The sequence below is a fragment of the Cololabis saira genome, chromosome 6, assembly GCF_033807715.1.
Source record: "Cololabis saira isolate AMF1-May2022 chromosome 6, fColSai1.1, whole genome shotgun sequence".
In the NCBI taxonomy this organism is placed as follows: domain Eukaryota; kingdom Metazoa; phylum Chordata; class Actinopteri; order Beloniformes; family Belonidae; genus Cololabis; species Cololabis saira.
Genome location: NC_084592.1, coordinates 26371417 through 26388508, shown reverse-complemented (window position 1 = coordinate 26388508; position 17092 = coordinate 26371417). Strand labels below are relative to the sequence as shown.

General features: G+C 40.5%; 1 protein-coding gene across 1 annotated transcript in view; it reads right to left on the bottom strand.

The window, feature by feature from the left end:
• hecw2a (HECT, C2 and WW domain containing E3 ubiquitin protein ligase 2a) overlaps positions 1-17092 on the bottom strand; it is a 66211-nt gene that overhangs the window by 14769 nt on the left and 34350 nt on the right. Inside the window, exons 11-26 of the mRNA XM_061723814.1 lie at positions 16272-16364; positions 14248-14398; positions 13260-13366; positions 12930-13054; positions 12537-12722; positions 12263-12397; positions 10660-10762; positions 10479-10575; positions 10188-10271; positions 8601-8683; positions 6055-6175; positions 4828-4941; positions 4487-4639; positions 3597-3695; positions 3113-3242; positions 2868-3014 (exon numbers count right to left, since the gene is read on the bottom strand). Coding sequence (XP_061579798.1) covers positions 2868-3014; positions 3113-3242; positions 3597-3695; positions 4487-4639; positions 4828-4941; positions 6055-6175; positions 8601-8683; positions 10188-10271; positions 10479-10575; positions 10660-10762; positions 12263-12397; positions 12537-12722; positions 12930-13054; positions 13260-13366; positions 14248-14398; positions 16272-16364 — 1928 coding nt within the window. The remainder of the gene's footprint in view (positions 1-2867; positions 3015-3112; positions 3243-3596; positions 3696-4486; positions 4640-4827; positions 4942-6054; positions 6176-8600; positions 8684-10187; positions 10272-10478; positions 10576-10659; positions 10763-12262; positions 12398-12536; positions 12723-12929; positions 13055-13259; positions 13367-14247; positions 14399-16271; positions 16365-17092) is intronic.

The window sequence follows — 17092 nt, the reverse complement described above, 5'->3', positions numbered from 1 at the left end:
CTCTTTTGCCCTGCTGTTGCTGTGAGGAGCTGTTTGCCTGTTTTAAAGGTGAAGTTTAATTTTTCATTTGACCATGGATTTTTGCATTTTCTTTGTTTAATTAATTAGCTTGTTTGTATGTTTTTGGATTAATTCATTATACACTGTTAAGTTGTTTTTGGGAATAATGATGTTCATTTTTGTCTTTACCACAGGCATGTTGGGACCGCCCCAAGTAAATTGCCACCTGTGTGCCTGAGAAATAAATCACCCTGAACTTTGCCCTGTTGTGTCTGCCTGCCATCCCTTACTCATGTTGAGAGTCTTTGGTCTAGTGCTGAGGTGTTACACTACCTTCGCCTAAGCCTAGGTGTGACACGGAGTAAATTTACTTGAGTACTGTACTTAAGTACATATCCAGAGGATTTGTACTTTACTTGAGTATTAGATTTCTTTGATACTTATTACTCTTACTTGAATACATTTCCAAGACAAGTATTTTTACTTTTACTCGAGTACATTTCTTGGAAGGCTGAAAAGTACTCGTTACTTTCAGGTCTGCTCTTTTTTCTTCTTCCCTAAAACCTATCACAGTGCACGCTCTCAGACAGACATTGGGAGACAGTTTGTTATGCTCTATATTGCTATATTGTACTGGTACATGTCCTTCCTGTAAAGTTAAGTGACTTCAACATTGAGTTATTGAAAGCAGAGATGTAGTTTTTTTGTAAAGCAGTGGTCTTTGAGGGGGATCCAGACTTAGTTGGATGGTGCAGGTTCATTTGGTTTCAGTTCATGATTGTTAATAAACTCTGCATCATCTGCTGTCCTCTTATGATCCCATTCATTTGATTTGTTTTTGGTGTTTCTGCAGGTTTTATATAACATTGTGGTTCTAAAAGCAGCACATCAGTGCAGCTGGTTTCAAAGAGTTAATTCTCAGAAACAAGAGTTAAAAGATCCTTAAATTAATTTAGAAAAAACATAGTAATTTACTGATGTGGAAAATAAGACATTTACTCTTACTCTTACTCTTACTTTTACTTAAAGTAAATTTAAAAGCATTTACTTTTGGATACTTAAGTACCTTTAAAAGCAAGTACTTTTCTACTCTTACTCGAGTAATATTTTGACTGAGCTACTTGTACTTGTAACGGAGTAAATTTTGACCAGTAGTATTTGTACTCTTACTCAAGTACTGGGGTCGAGTACTCTGTCCACCTCTGCTTTTGACACATTTAAATGACACATTTAGCTATTGAGATGCCTTCCCAAACTATTTTTGGATCCACAGCGAGCAACAAATCCAGTTTTAGACTTTTAGGACAAACATCCTCTTTACTGGGGTCCTAACCCTTCCCGCTGCGTCTTCCCTGCTCTGTAAAAAGCCCTATGTGCACCCCTGCATTAAAAAAAGAACTGCAAAACGCTCAAATATGTCTGTCGTTTTCTATATCGGAGGCTGATGGGACGTTTAAATATAGCGGAAATCTTTGCACAAACATGTTCTTTAACTTGGATGGGGATTTTGCACGATGACTGTGCAGTTATAAAATCTTCCTCTTATCACAGCAGAGCAGCAGCCTCCCAACGCTTCTATAACGAGGGCGGATTAACACATGCTTTTAATGGGCCGCCTTTTTAGTCAACATTTTAGACTGTTTGAAAGAGACGACATCACTGGCATCTTATGAAGAGTTGATTGAAGCGCCGTTGGCTTGATCATGGGCATTTTTAGCTCAAATATCAGTTGGTTGCTCGATTCAATGTCACGTACCTGCTGCAAATGCCTGATATGAACTAAGGTTTGTGTTGACAAGAAAAATAAATACATTTCAATAAATCATCTCTATCTAATTGGGTATATATTGTCTATAAATCCCTCTCACAGAAGATGCAATTCTGACTTACTGGCTTTTCTTGACCTAACTCAATGGCAGTTAGTAGTACAGAGCTGGTTGTGTTTGCTTCCATGGCTCCTATCCCTTCTTCTAAAGGTTTCCATGTAGGTTTTTACTCAACAGTCGGTGTAAACTATCAGTCATCCAGGTCATGGCAATCCTAAATCACTGAACAGATGGTAGCAAGTCTTCTTTTCTTGATTCTTGAACACATTTCATCTCTAGTGAAAGGCTTCTTCAGCTCCAACTGACTGATTTGTGAGTCAATGAAGTCACATGTGTTTCACTATGCCATCTGTCTCTCCTGTGGGTTATCATCAACAATTAATTGTCTGTGTACCTGGCCAAGGTGTGAGACACTTTGCTGACATAAAACAGTGCAAATGGGTTTACAGGTTAACAGTTTATCAGCCACCTGCGCCATCAACATTCTGAATTCAGCCTAGACTTGCCTCTCCAGGTGATTTAAAGGTGATTTGTACAGAGAAAAGAGGTGGATCCTGGTTAGATGTCTCTTGAAAGTGGCTGAATGATGCTGTTTCTGTGTTTTCTTACTCATCTAAAGTGTTATAATGATGAATTATCATCTTGGACCACATGCTCAGAAAAGGAAGTAAACGTCCATCATCAATGCCGAGAGAATGTCTCCACGCAGTCGAACCAGGAACCTTGTATTCATAACCCATTAGCTGTGCCCATCAGCAAACCTCCAGGAGTTTGACCAATCAAAAAACAATGGAGTCAAATCTGTTTATTGTCAGGAAGAGCCTGAAAACGTACAGGCTCTTGGAGCTATGCTGGGTCCAACGCTACTCTAGGCTGAAACTGAATGAACACATGGTGAGATTTTTTCCACCAATGATTCTACTGAGAGCAGATATGGTTCAGAATGTTAAAAAAGCCAGTTTTTACATCAGGAATAATGAAATAAAATTTAGTCTAGTGCCAAACCGAATAAGAGTTTCACCAAATATTCCGGCACCGTACCTCATAGAAACCTCGGACCAGGCTCTCCGTCTGCTGGGCGACTCCCCTCTCGATGCGCCACTTGACCATTCGCTCGATGTACTCCTTCTTGTTCTTCTCTGACACGGGGATACCAGCCCCGCCCGGCTTCAGCTCTCTCTCTGTGATCTGGAGAATCACAGGCAGATGTTGCAAGTGGTGTTTCTGCTGCATGCAGGTTTGTTTCTATCAAAACATGGTCCCAAACAGCAGAAACACAAACACACCTGCCCAAAGACCTCCTCATTGACGGTGAAGGTAAGATCCAGCATGTCTTCAATGTCATTGTCCTTCATCCACTGCAGGCTCTGGTGGAACTCCTCATCGAGGAACTCCAGGTCGCTCAGGTCACACGGACTGCAGGAGGGGAAGAGTGAAAGTAGGTCAGCGTGCAAAAGCCTTACTGTACGTAGAGGGGGTTTTATATATTATTTATGGGAGTCTTCCTGCAGAGCACAAAAAGCAGAGCTGTTTACTAAGGTTTGCAGCACACAGTTCACACCATATTTTACATGTTGTGCGTGACAAAAATTAGGAGGCACAATTGTTGTTCAGCTGTGAGGAGAGTACCGAACTATTTATGTACATTTATTTGGAACGCCAGGACATGTTATAAGGGTGAGTGCCAAGCTTTTACTGATTCTTTACTGAACGGTATTAATGACCAAGAAAAAGACTGATGATAAAAAGGCTACGCGTTCCCATACTCACATGCGTAGGAGACCTTTGTAGAACGGACGTGTGAAGAAGGCATCCAGCAGATACTGATGAACAAGAGCAAGCCCCAAGATGCGCCCACTGAAGCGAAACCTGGGCACAAAATAAAATGTAGTATTAAGTAGCAGTTTTAAGTGTTTCTGTACTGCACCAACACCAAAAAAAACCCAGATCAAAAATGTTTTAAGTCTTTTCCTACTACAGATCAATGTACTATAAAGTCGTTCCTTACATGGCACCTTGATGTGTGTAAAAGGCTTACAGCAGCTTGAGGTTTACGTCTCCAAATGAGGGTTCACCAGATGGCGAGAACAGACTAGAACCCTTGTGACTTGCAGTGAGAGCGAGATATTGAGTCGGAGCGTTGCTGAAGTGTGCAACAAAAAGTTCAACCAGCTGCAAAAAACGAGGAGCTGCGTAGCTTGAGAAGCGATCGAACAGCCAGCTCTCGCTTCAGTAATGATCCTCAACTGTCTGTCTTCAAAACTCCACAGACATCAGAAATACTGTCTCTACAGGAGTAAAATTAGCAACTTTCTTCAACCTGATAACTGTCTCTTGTTTTGTCTGACATGAAGAACAAACCCCTGAAGATATTAGTGCCACATCTGTATTTCTCTTCACTACGCCCAGGAGATGAGCATTCTCCTGTCTAGCTGTCTACAAATCCTTTCATCAATCTGCTGTCCATCCATTCATTTGTACACTTGTCCGTCCTTCCAATTACCGTCTCTGGGACGAAATCGACTGGCGAACCAAACATTGCTGACACAAATTTCCACACAGCACACAGTAAATTGCTTCCCCTTTTGTAACGGCACCAACATTAAAACCAGCACAAGCAGACATGATGTAAACTACATGTTGATAGACGGAACGCTCACCATTCGTGGTGGTTGTCGACAAAGGCAGACATGGGGCTTATCTGGACAGTATACGTGTCATTGGCTGAGTACTCAAACAGGCCATAATACGGGTTGAAAAGTTCTCGAGACACCAAGAAGAAAAACTCTCTGGAGGGTCCACTGTAGTCCAGCCTGCAACACACACACAATAAGGTAGTTAATGTTAGCTTAGGGTTTTCTGTGTTTATGTGACTGCATTGCTACACAATGATCTCCCAAATACTTATTTGCACAACACTCTCGACCCGAATCAGTTACGATTAAAAAAAGCTCACCCACACACAATCAAATGCTAGTGTGAATGACTGTGTCCTTCTCACCCGTCCTCGCCCACAAAGCTGACGTAGAGTTTACTTCTCTGCAAGTCTTTGCGGGAGTAGCACATGATCTGGTTGAAGGCATCCTCAAGCAGGTGGTCTCTGCGTATGATGAGCCTGGGAACATGCACAAGCACACACAGTAAAACTGAATGAATGGCGCTACAGTGGGACTTGGGTAGATATTTTAAAATTAGACTCACTTTATGTAGCAATACCATGTATGAACACATGGGGGCATATAGATCTGACATGTGAACCAAACCACCACAACAATACTATGAGTGAGGACAGTCCGACATGTCTTGTAATATAATTTGGTGCCTCTAAAGTTGCATTTTGTTGTATCTTATGCCAGGGGTGACACATTAAACTTTCTTGTGATATGCTGCCCCCATGTGGTCAGATGTTTTATTGATACATAGAGTGGCTTTAAGAACAGCAAAACTCACAATGACCTTTTCCCTCCCGGTATAATATAAGTTTAATAATTCCCAGGGGAATGTTTCAGCCTCAGGGTCCAGCTTATTTGATATCAGTGCCACACACTTAATAAATAAACATATTTGATAACTACCCAGTAAACATTTGTGAACTTTGAGTGTTGCAAAGTAATATTTGCACGTTAGTATTTATTGCAATAAAAACCCCATCGGCTAAAGCTGAATATCAAAACATGCCATGTGATAACTTAAACCATTGATGTGTTTATTTAAGTAGAACCATTGATTAGCAATAGGGAATAGTATATTTAACACCATTTGCAGATGCAGATTAATGGATGGTTGTCCAGCTGCAGTCAGATCTGTCTCTTATTGGAAATATGTGAGGTATCAATCAGAAAAGACTCCTTTTTCAACAATGAATGAACTGAATGAACACATGGTGAGATTTTTTCCACCAATGATTTTACTGAGAGCACATAAGGTTCAGAATGTTAAAAAAGCCAGTTTTTACATAAGGAATAATGAAATAAAATTTAGTCTAGTGCCAAACCGAATAAGAGTTTCACCAAACTTAAAATTTTTTATTTATTATCCATCTTATTTATATATATCTTATAACATTTGTGAGTGTATTGCTGCTGCCAAATTTTAGATTTGAGTTTAAATTTTCTAAATACACAAAAAGCCCGGTCAGTTTGTGTGCATTTTAGAAAATATATATATTTAACACATAATGTAAGCTGGTTTTAGACACAATTCAAATAAATCTTGTTTTAAAACCTACTTGACTTTCCCCGGTCCCTGTCCATAACCCTTTGTCTCCAACTTTCGATAGAAGTTCCTCAGTTTAGCCTCAAAGTCTCGCTTATAGGGAGCAGGAGCTCGAGCGTTCGCTCGCTGTGTACCTGTGATACACAAAAGAGAATTAGACGGATGGACAGAAAAGCAGGGTAAAAACAGCAATGGGAGAAAAATATATAATGAATGTTCAGACGCAGGCAGAAAAAAAAAACATGCAAGCAGATATTAGGAGATTGAAACAAAGAATGCATTTTAATCATTGACTCATGAAGCTTAAATTGGTGTAACCAGCAAGAGAGAATTAGAAGAACGATATGCAGGTTAATCTGGGATTTCTGTTGTTTAGATTCATTCAGATTTCATTCAGATTATGTCAGCTTTCATCAGTTTGAGAGAAAACACACAAATCTGAGTGAAGCAGTGTTTTGGTTAAAGGTGAGATAAAGATCAGAGGTGTGTGTTTGTGTGACAGCTACAGTATGTAAGATAAGATAAGATAAGAAAACCTTTATTTGTCCCACAATGGGGAAATTGCAGTTTGCAGCAACACACAGAAAGCATAAATTACTAAAAGTAAACCATAAGGACTTGCTGAGCAGCTCAACAATTAGTAATAACGAGTTGTCTACTTAAATTAAAAAGGTACAGTTTTATGCAGTTTTGATTCCAAATAATGTTGATCACGCACCAGAATAGCTGTTTTACTTTGTTCACAAATCAAAAACTCTCTGATGTGTTAGATTGTGCAGCTGAAATCCTCTATTATTTGATTTGATTTGATGTATTTTATTTTTGTACATGGAAAAAAAAGGAACAACACTTTATGAGAAGTTCAAGAAAACAACATCAAAACAAAACAAAGAATTTCATCCTTTAAAACTTGCTAACTTGATTTTATCTATTTATATTATCTGTGTGCTGCAGTGAGCACGCCGTGTGGCTCCCCCCTTCCGTCACGTGCCACGGCAAAAGAGACAACCGTTTGATTTTTTTAGCTGAATCACGTGTAAAGGGACAAGTCTGCAAATGTGATTAATGCGTGCATGAGCAGACAGTCGTTCCGTGAAATAAATAAATAAATAAATAAACCCTGGTATACTTGCTCTTTCAAAAAAGTTTCAGGCTTAATCTGTGGTGATTTCTAAATTGACAGCAAGACTGTCAATTTTTAATTTTATTTTGAAAGGGCCTGGCCTTGTATGCCCATCCTCGGCTTCCTCTCGTTGCCGTTCCTGAGTATTTCCTCCTGCGTCTCTTTACCTCGTCTGTCTGTATGTCAGAGCTCCTGAATTCCAGCCCTCGAGGGCCACAGCGCTGCATGTCCTGGACATCTCCCTTTTCCAATACACCTGATTCCAACATGTGGGTCATTAACAGACTTAAGCAGACCTTAGTGACAAGCTGATGGCGACCCAGTCATCTGAATCAAGTATGCTGGAGCAGGGAAGCTAGAATGTTGTTCCTCTGCCTCATTCAGACCTTCACTGCAAACACTCATTTCTAACAAAGCTTTTAAAAAAGCTTTATTTCAAGAAAATAAAAAGACTATACTAGTTTTAAGAATTCTAGTCAGAGATATTTTGCTTAAGATAACAATAAAATCATTTTGATTAGATTTAGGGACATTGGGCTTATTTCTAGGGGGTCTGTTCTTGCTGTGCTATCGTTGTTTGTGTTGCCTCCTGCTTTTTGGTTTATTGGATATCCAGCCTTATTGTATTTCCTGTAACAGTGGGCCTTTTGTTTGTTATGAGAACTATCCCATCGGTCCTAATATGCAAGCACAAATTTCACAATATATATTAAAAAAAGAATACATACATACAGTCATTGCATTACAGCAAAGACTAGAGATCTTGAGGAGATAAATAGCGAAGAACACGCAGCCACTAAAGCGACTTATTCTGAGTGGAACATGAGTAACAGACCTGCAATTATCACCAGCATAAATCAGACAGTACCTTAGTTTGGATTTACAATACTCAGTTAAGTAATTCAATGTTTATTGTGCCGTCATGATTAAAAACTATGGAGATGGAAGTTCTCTTAAGTGCATTGAATCTTTTGTAATATCACCTTTAACGTATGAGGGACTGGAGTTTATTAAAGCTCTCTCATGGATTACATTTTGAGGGATTTTTTTTTTTTTATAAATGTGACTGTTCTGGGAAAATGTCAAATCTGCTCTTTTGTAGTGTATTATTCTCAAAACAAGATCATTAAAGTTTCACAGCTCAAAATAAAAGACAGAATCAGTCGGATCAGACTTTCTGCAGTGATTCAGTGTTTGAAGAAGATTGAGAGAAAATTAGTTTCATTATATGAAAAGGTCTTTCTTCCTGCTGAAGAGAGGAAAGCACTTTTTTTTTTAAACGAGACACTGAAATGAGAAAGAAATCGAAACCCTTTTTTTTCATTTTTTTAGCCATGCAAAAGTAAGACTGCAGTAGAGATGAGACAGGTCAGTGTTTCAGAGCAAAAACAGCTTAATTTGAGACGACAGAATCGGAGAGCGAGGCAGAGATTTACCGGGTGAGCTCTGAGGAGAAGAGATGCAGTAACCAGGGTGAAGCAACGGTGGCACATACGACATCACCTCCTCCTCAAATAAGCTGAGGACATGAGAGAGAGGTAAACACACACACACACACACACACACACACACACACACACACACACACACACACACACACACACACACACACACAGCACAGTCAGAATCCGCAGATGTACTCACACATATTAGAAAAAGTTGGGACAGTGCCAAAAAATGGGCTAAAACCCCTGACAGTCTTACATTTATTTGATTTTGTTTCCCTGCAGAAATTATGAACCTATGATAGTGATGTTTTGTCTTATCTTCTTAATTTCACCTATTAACGTAAATCCATTCATGCATGTCAAGTCGGCAACTTTTTCTGTTGGAGCAAAGTTTTACAACTTTGTAATGTTGCCGTTCCCTGACACTTCAATTAAAGGTCCTCCTGTCCTCCACGCGTCTCGTCTCACTCTGACTGTTACATGTGTCAAGGTGTGTAACCGTTAGGGGGTCATTGCTCTCACATTTCCTGTTTCAAAACATTCCACACATTCTCTGCCGGGGTCAAGGCAGGACTGCAGAGAGTCCAGATCGACACCTGTAGCATCTTATTCCTCAGCCGTGTCTTTGTAATGCCAGCAGTCATTTTACATGCTCATGTTATATGATGCAGTACATGTCGGTCCCTGGAAAAGATGTCTTCTTCAAGGCAGCAAGTGTTGCTTTAGAGTCTCCAAGTGCTTGTTTGCATCAATGCTGCCATCATATTAGTAATGACTTTTCACAAGTCACACCATCACAGATCCAGACTTTTCCATCTCAGTCTCCTCCAAGCCCAACAACATCAAAGACACTTCTGGATACAGTTAACATTATTCTTCTTTTTCTAGCAAGTTTAGTTTTACGTGTCATTTGTGTACGTAGTTGCTAACTTAACAGAGGTTTATCAAAGTAATCCTCTGTCCATGTAAGCGCTCTTAAGATTTCTTGTTTCTTTCTAAATAAACATTGCGCACTTGTAGAGGAAGAAATATATAACTCCTTCCAAATATTTAATCATAATATCAACATATTTGATTACTTTTTAGAACTACACATGGATACCAAATAATGATCACAATCAAGTGCTGACATCACTTATTTGAAATGCCTTTTTTTTTAAATAGTCTATTTTTTATTTGCATTTTTTATACTGTCCCAGCTTTTTCATGAAATCCCACATCTCAGAGCAGTTTAACCTCAGAACAGTAAAAAAAGAAAAAGTGTGACTTAGACTTCATGCAAGACATGTGGAAACAAAATGATACGCTATTAAACCCCAGAAAAAACTAAGAGAAAAAAAAGACTTTATATTAAAGGTAGCAATTAAGAGTGACGATAGGCTTTCAGCATGACTCAGCAAGTAGCCATGACTGTAAATACTACTTATAGGTTAAAGTACTGGGTGTGTGTGACCACAAATCTGTCAACGCTACAGGCAGTGACTCCAAAAGGAAAGAAAATACACATCTGAAATAACTATATTAGATCACTTATTATTAGCAGACCTCAGACAACCGCACACCTGCAGGACTCACCTCAGCAGCATGACGAGGTCAGCATCACTAGAGAGACGAGCCAGCCCATTTACTCCCTCAGTGCGAATAAACTGCACCTTCTCCCTGCACCCAAACACACACACACACATGTATGTCAGGGGCTACGTAATGGTAATCCGTCAGGATAAAATGCTAAGCATGTGTTCAGGGTGACTGATCATGATGATGAGAGTAAAGGTGCGAGAGGTCAGCACAGCTTGAGAGGAAGAGAGGGGGAGGTTAAAAAAGGAAACAATGAAAACACAATAACAGGAAGGAAAAGAGACATACTTGAGCGAGTGGTTCCTGGCAAGCTCGGGCTGCCTTTCCTGCAGGATCTCGAAAATGTTAGGTTGCCGTAGAAACGCCACTATCTTGTCGTTGTAGGCTGGGAAAAGCAGATGAGGGCATCAGAAATGTGACCTCCTTGAGCTGTGTGTGTTTGGGACCACATGCCTCCTGGCTGACTTACCCACTGGCACCACGTCGTGGTACTGGCCCCTGCTGGAGCCGCTGAAGGTGCTGGAGGGGCGGGGCACCACGGGTGGGTTGCTTTGGCGAGAGTCATCCACCACCTGGGACGAGAGGAAGCACTACAGTTCAGGTCGCATCCTAGTTCTGAGACCCACCCCCACATTAGTCATCGCTAGAACCCCGCCGCTGGACCCATTTACGTGTTCTCACCCAAGTGAATACCTGGTTTCTGTTTACAATTACTGTATGCTTCATAAATAACCATTTTCCAAGCAAGGTGAAAGGGAATATGTAATTAAGATGATCACTTTCCTGTTTTCAAGTTGCTGAAATCATTTATTTATTTATTTCAACCAAAAAGAGACCACAGTGGCAAGAACAATTATGTGAAGCTCTTTGAATTGACTGGTTTTGAAGTAATTTTACACAAGATGTACATCATCTTTATACCTCATACACATCCTACCTGGTTTTTTTTTTTGCACTGTTTTTTTTTTCTTCTCATACTGCACTACTTGTATTTCTATTCCACTGTATATACTGTTTATATTTTGTAATTATATATTTTTTACTTTTTTCATCCTTCTTTCGCTGCATGTGTGTGTTGTGTACTGTGTTCTGCTGCTGCACAAAGCAAATTTCCCAAATTTCCCAAATTTTTCGTGTTTTGGGATCCATCAGTCCACAGATAAATAAACTGTCTATAAATGGGGATGGTTTTGTACCGTAACTACCTTTACTAGAAATCAGAGCCCAGGCGAGATGACTCGGAGGGAACAAAGCAAAAAAGATGTAAAGAGGAACCCACGCATAACGGAGGAGGACCGTAGGTTGTACTGGGCTGACGCAGGCAGCAGGATTGTACCAGGTCCCTAGAAACCCTAGTTACTCCTGGCAGAGCCGCCTGGGAGATTTGCGAGGCCCTGTGCGAAACGGCTGGGAGGGGCCGTCGCGCGTGAGCGTAGCGAGAGCGCGCGCACATTTTTTTGGGTTTTTTCGGGTCGGATCGGGTGTCTATATGCGCAAATATGCGCAATCATCATCTGGGCTTGCCTCGACGCGGGGCCCCACGGCTGCTTGAGACCGGTCGGTGGATGGGTGATTTTTGTAACAAATTTATCAAACAAGCCTTTCAAAGAGGCATTAAACTCTTCCATTTTCTTTAGTTTTTTTTCTTTTTTCATCTCCTGATGGAAATTTCCTGATTCTGTCTCGTTCTTTCGACATTGTGTGACAGTTTGTTCCAACTCCACCCGTCTGGATCAGAGCAGCTTGTGTCTGCGCTTGGTCTGACGCAGTTGTATTGAACAACAGACACGCGCAGCTGCGCACATATATTTATTGATATGCACAGACTAGTACACATTTAGGTCTGTAATGGAACGTGACTATTGATATTTATAAGGGAAAAAGAAAAAAGAAAATTGAAAAAAAAAAAAAAAAACGGCCCATAGCGCGAGGCCCCGTGCGGTCGCACGGTTCGCACACCCCTTGCGGCGGCCCTGACTCCTGGCATAACAGACATTTTCTCCTCCTTATCTTCTATCTAACAGTGTTATCAAATGTCTATGTGAGTTTTTAAGTTTTGTGCAACAACGTACCTCTCCAGCACTGTGGCTGCGCTGGCGGCTCAGGTGCTGGCGGTGGGCCAGCAGCCCTGTGGAGCGGGAGCTCTGGAGAGGCAGCCGGGGGTCAATGAAGGTTGTGGAGCGACAATTGTGATCCACAAAGAAAGGCTGAGGAGGGAGATGTCCACATCAGCCATTATACATGACAAAGAAAAGAGAAACAAAAAACAAAAACCTGCTGGACATCTGAAGAGAGATTCTAATCACGCTCATGACCTTGGGAAGTTCGTATCGCGCAGAAACCCACCTTCCCGGTGTGGTCATGCTTCATCTCCCAGCCCCGAGGAAGCTCCAGCTGCTTGTTGGCGAACATGTTGAGGAAGGTGACGAGGTCGCGATTGTGCTGGTAGCGCTCAAAGTAATGAGCATCTCGACGCACCTTACTGATCATGTGCTTCAGGCAGGTGTTGCTCGTAAACATGCGATAGGCACTCTGGACGAAGAGGGCAGACACGTGAGCTCATGAGAAAAAAAAAGTTGAAGGGTTATTTTAAATCTAAAGATGGAATATTATATGAATATTGAAATGTGATGATTCCAAGCAGCAGCATAAGAGTGCTGAGTTGCAACTAGAAACAGTTAAACAGGACAGGATCTTCATTTTAAAATAAGCCTTGATTCTTAAACACATTGAACTGACAGGGTTTGAATGCAGCACGGTGAAGAAGTCTGGGCTGCACAGGAACTTGGCGCTGGGTGACTGGAGCAGCAGGGAGAGGCGTGAGCGTGAGCTGGAGTGAGCGACGGCACTGTCTCGACGGTAATCTGTAACAGATTCGACACACACAGCTTGAAACACTCTAACGCAGCTTTTGTCCTGAAAACATAAAACACTAACGGGCGCGAAGACGGCTCTATGAAGTTCCTAGCAGAGCTGCACAAGACTAAATTAAGACTATATATGGACATTTGTTCTCATAATGAATACAGAATGTTTTTGTGGTGTCTGCATTTTTCAGCTGAAACTTACCAGGAATAGACTGAGGCATCAGATCGCCTTCTGGTTCAGGAAGCAGGTCAGCTGAGCTTTCTTCTGGTCGCTCACTGCTGGTTATAGTCCTCCTGATGCTCTGATATCTGCAATCAAGAGAGAAAAATAACACTAAAAACAGAATATCAGAATTGTAAGGTTTTTTAGTACTGAATACTGATATTAATTAATGTTGTATTTATAAATCTATTTTGTATGTCTTTTATGTGGACCCCAGGAAGACTAGCTGGTCCTACGGCGCCAGCTAATGGGGATCCCTAATAAAATCAAATCAAATAAAATACTTTCTACTTTTTATGAAATGAATTGGACATTTTCAGTGAAGACAGAATAAGAGATCCCTTTTTTTTCTGAAAAACATAATTTTAGGTTCACAGACCAAAGGATACATTAGAGGTATTTAAAAAAAAAAAAATTACACACTTTACAGAGGTCATAATTAAATGTTCAAATTTCAAATAGATACAGTACAACAACAAACAATGCTGCTTTGTCTTTACAGCTCTGTTCATAGGGGATGTTTTAAAGGAGGGGGTCAGATGCTCCATCTGGCTCCACCCACATCCTCCTGTTTGAAATCTGCATTAAAGCTTTCAGCTACCCACTTGTGGTAAATACAACATGATCTGAACGGAGTTAAAGATCGAGAGGCAGGTCTGATTTGAGTCTGAATGGATCACAAAGACATTTTCACCCAAACAAAGTTAAAGGGTTGTATAATGGCAGCTACTTGAGTTGGTTGTCGCATTTCAAGCACTTTTTTTCCCCCACATAAAGCATAGAGTGCATAAAAATGTCTCTGAAAGCATTTCTTTGCATGGACCAAGTTTTGTTTAGGTGTCTCGTCAACAACAAGTAACTGCTGAGAATGAGAATACACAATTACACGTTGCCGCTCGCTGCCCACTGGAATCAAAGTCTGATGATCATTACTATTACGCCGAGCATTTGTCTTTTCAAAACCCACCTGCGGTTGAGCTGCTCCATCTGCTGCATGGAGTTGGAGCGGGTCAGGCCCTGCGGGGCGGGAGGCCCAGTGGGACGCTGCCATGTGGTGGTCCTGTTCACGTGGTCCACGAAGAAGATCCTCCCATGGCTGTCAATCCGAGCCTCCCAGTCTGAAAGGCAATTAATAACGGGTATTAGGTAGGTGATCAATACCTCAAGGACACATGACTGTAAAATAAACGATGACCCTTGATATATCATAATAATATATCATAATATAGCATAACCACTCAATATATCAATTCTCGCTACTCACTTCATCCCATTCAGGTTTGCAGCGTGAGAGGCAGGTAAACCCTGAACAGACCATGAACTAAGAAACTCTTAAAAACTTAATTCCTTACTTACTTCCACCTTTGCAGCGATAATCTTTTATCTTTGCATGATAAAACTGGTGTTTGTATTGAGTTTCACTGCTTAATTTTTCAACTCAAGCTGATTTCACCACGTCAGTTATAATCATTTAATTTTTGGTACTTTCACTCATCATAACGAGACAGACTTCTACAGTAGCGTTTTCAAGGTGATTTCTCTGAAACAAATGCGTATTACTATTAGGTAATACTTTCATATTAACTGGAAATATACAACCTCAGCATATATTTAATATTCTGTGTAGAGTTAATTCGTACAAAGGAATTTCACATCTTAATAAAGCATGTTAGCATGAGGTATTGTTACATAGTGTGCCTTTAATGCACCAGGGAATAAATCTTAAAGGGGACCTATTATGGCAACTAATACCTATTTTAAACAGGCTTTGAATGTCTTAAAAACAAGCTTTTGATTTTTTTTGCTAAATAAATTAGAAATTCAGCCTCTGAGCCATGTCTTTATCATCCCATTCTCTAACCATTATCTATGCAGGATTCTGAGTGGGCGGGGCTATGATAATGAGGCTCTGTGCTGATTGGCTGCCTGAATGACACGATACACCGCTACGAAAAAATGGCGGAAGCTCCGGCCGGCGGAGTTAGTTGTGGGCGTGGTTTCACGCATCGGAGGCCAACCTATGTAAATCACTCCGTCGTTACGTAACGACAGGAGCAGAATCTGAACGGCTCGTAGAAGCCACATCAAACTGGACGGCTCATCCGGGCGGCTGTACAGACACTGCAGAATTTAGTTGCTTTCCTCCTTCTCTGAGTTGGCAGGCTGAGGGGAGACCACTTTATATATTTATATAACGTGTTTTTCATAATAGGTCCCCTTTAAGATGCATCACTTATTAGGGCTGGGCGATATGGACCAAAAGTCATATCTCGATATTTTCTAGCTGAATGGCGATACTCGATATATATCTCGATATTTTTTCTGTGCCTTAATTGGGGTTTCCCCCAAAGCATTATAGCATAGCATCTCTGTTAGCTTCATTTTTTTCTGAGGCAAACCCTTAAAAAAACAGTCAGTTTTAATACAATGCCTCGTGCCAAATGTCACACAGGTTCCTTTATTAACAGAGGTCTGCACAATATCAACATGTATAAAACTAATGAAATAAAAATAAACTGCCTGCATATATAGAATAAAAATGCTTCTTGAATAAAATAAAACAAATATCCCTTTCCTGCATAACAATTAAATTAAAATACACTGTGCAATTAATACAATGTAGACAGTAACAGGCAGACTTTTCCACTGAGGTTGACAGTTGTGCAAATAACAAAACATTTGTGCAAATCTCAATTAAAACATTCAAGTCAATTTGTCACAAAACAAGCTATATCAAAATCATTAAAAAAAAAAAATCTTTTTTTTTTAAATCGATATAAACGATATTGTCTCGTACCATATCGTGTTTGAAAATATATCGATTCGATATATATTAAAATCTCGATATATCGCCCAGCCCTATCACTTATAAACGCAATACTTAACACACACACACGCACACACACGCACACACACACACACACACACACACACACACACACACAAAGAAAACAGACCAACAATAGAGTGTGTGTAGACACAAAGACTCACTGGGAGGTAGAGGCTCGTCCACACGTTGGTATCGATGGATGTCATGACGCACAGAGGGAAGTGAACGCACCGGATGGCCGTTGACGTGGGCTCCTGAGCACACACAACATCCAACAGTCAGAACTGAAATTGAGTTGAGATACATTTTCCACTTTCTTTTGCCTCCAGAAAGTCTTGAGCTGCTTCCACAGTACGTTTAGGTTCCACTGCACTGTGAAGCCCTGTCCGAACCATTTTCTTGCATTTGTCTGAATGATGGTTTATCCCTATACAGACCTGAATTTCAACAGCCACATCAAGTCAGTTACTAAGTCATCCTACTATCACCTTTACAACAGGTCAAGGATTGAAGCAGGAATCCACCAGAGAGATGTCGAGAATCTGGTCAGCGCCTTATATTTTAGCAGATTATTGTAACGGCTTACTCACATATCTGCTGAAACAAAATCAATCAGAGACAGCTGATACAGAACTCGCTGCTCACTAAGACCAGAAATGTGGATCATATCCCCATAATTCTGGAGGTCTTTACAATGTCTTCCTGTCCTACAAAGAACTGACTATTTTAAAATGATTTTACTAGTTTATACAGCTTTTAACCATTTAGGGGCCTAATATATTTTGGATGTGATCATCCCATATGAACCTTCCAGGCATCTTATATCATCTGAAAGAGGTCTGCTTTATGTCCCTAGAGTTAAGACTGAACAAAGAGAAGCCGCTTTCAGCTTTTATGCTCCACATACGTGGAACAAATTTCCACAGACCTGCAAGCTTTATGCAACTTTTGCCTCTTTTAAATCATATTTAAAGTGTCTTTT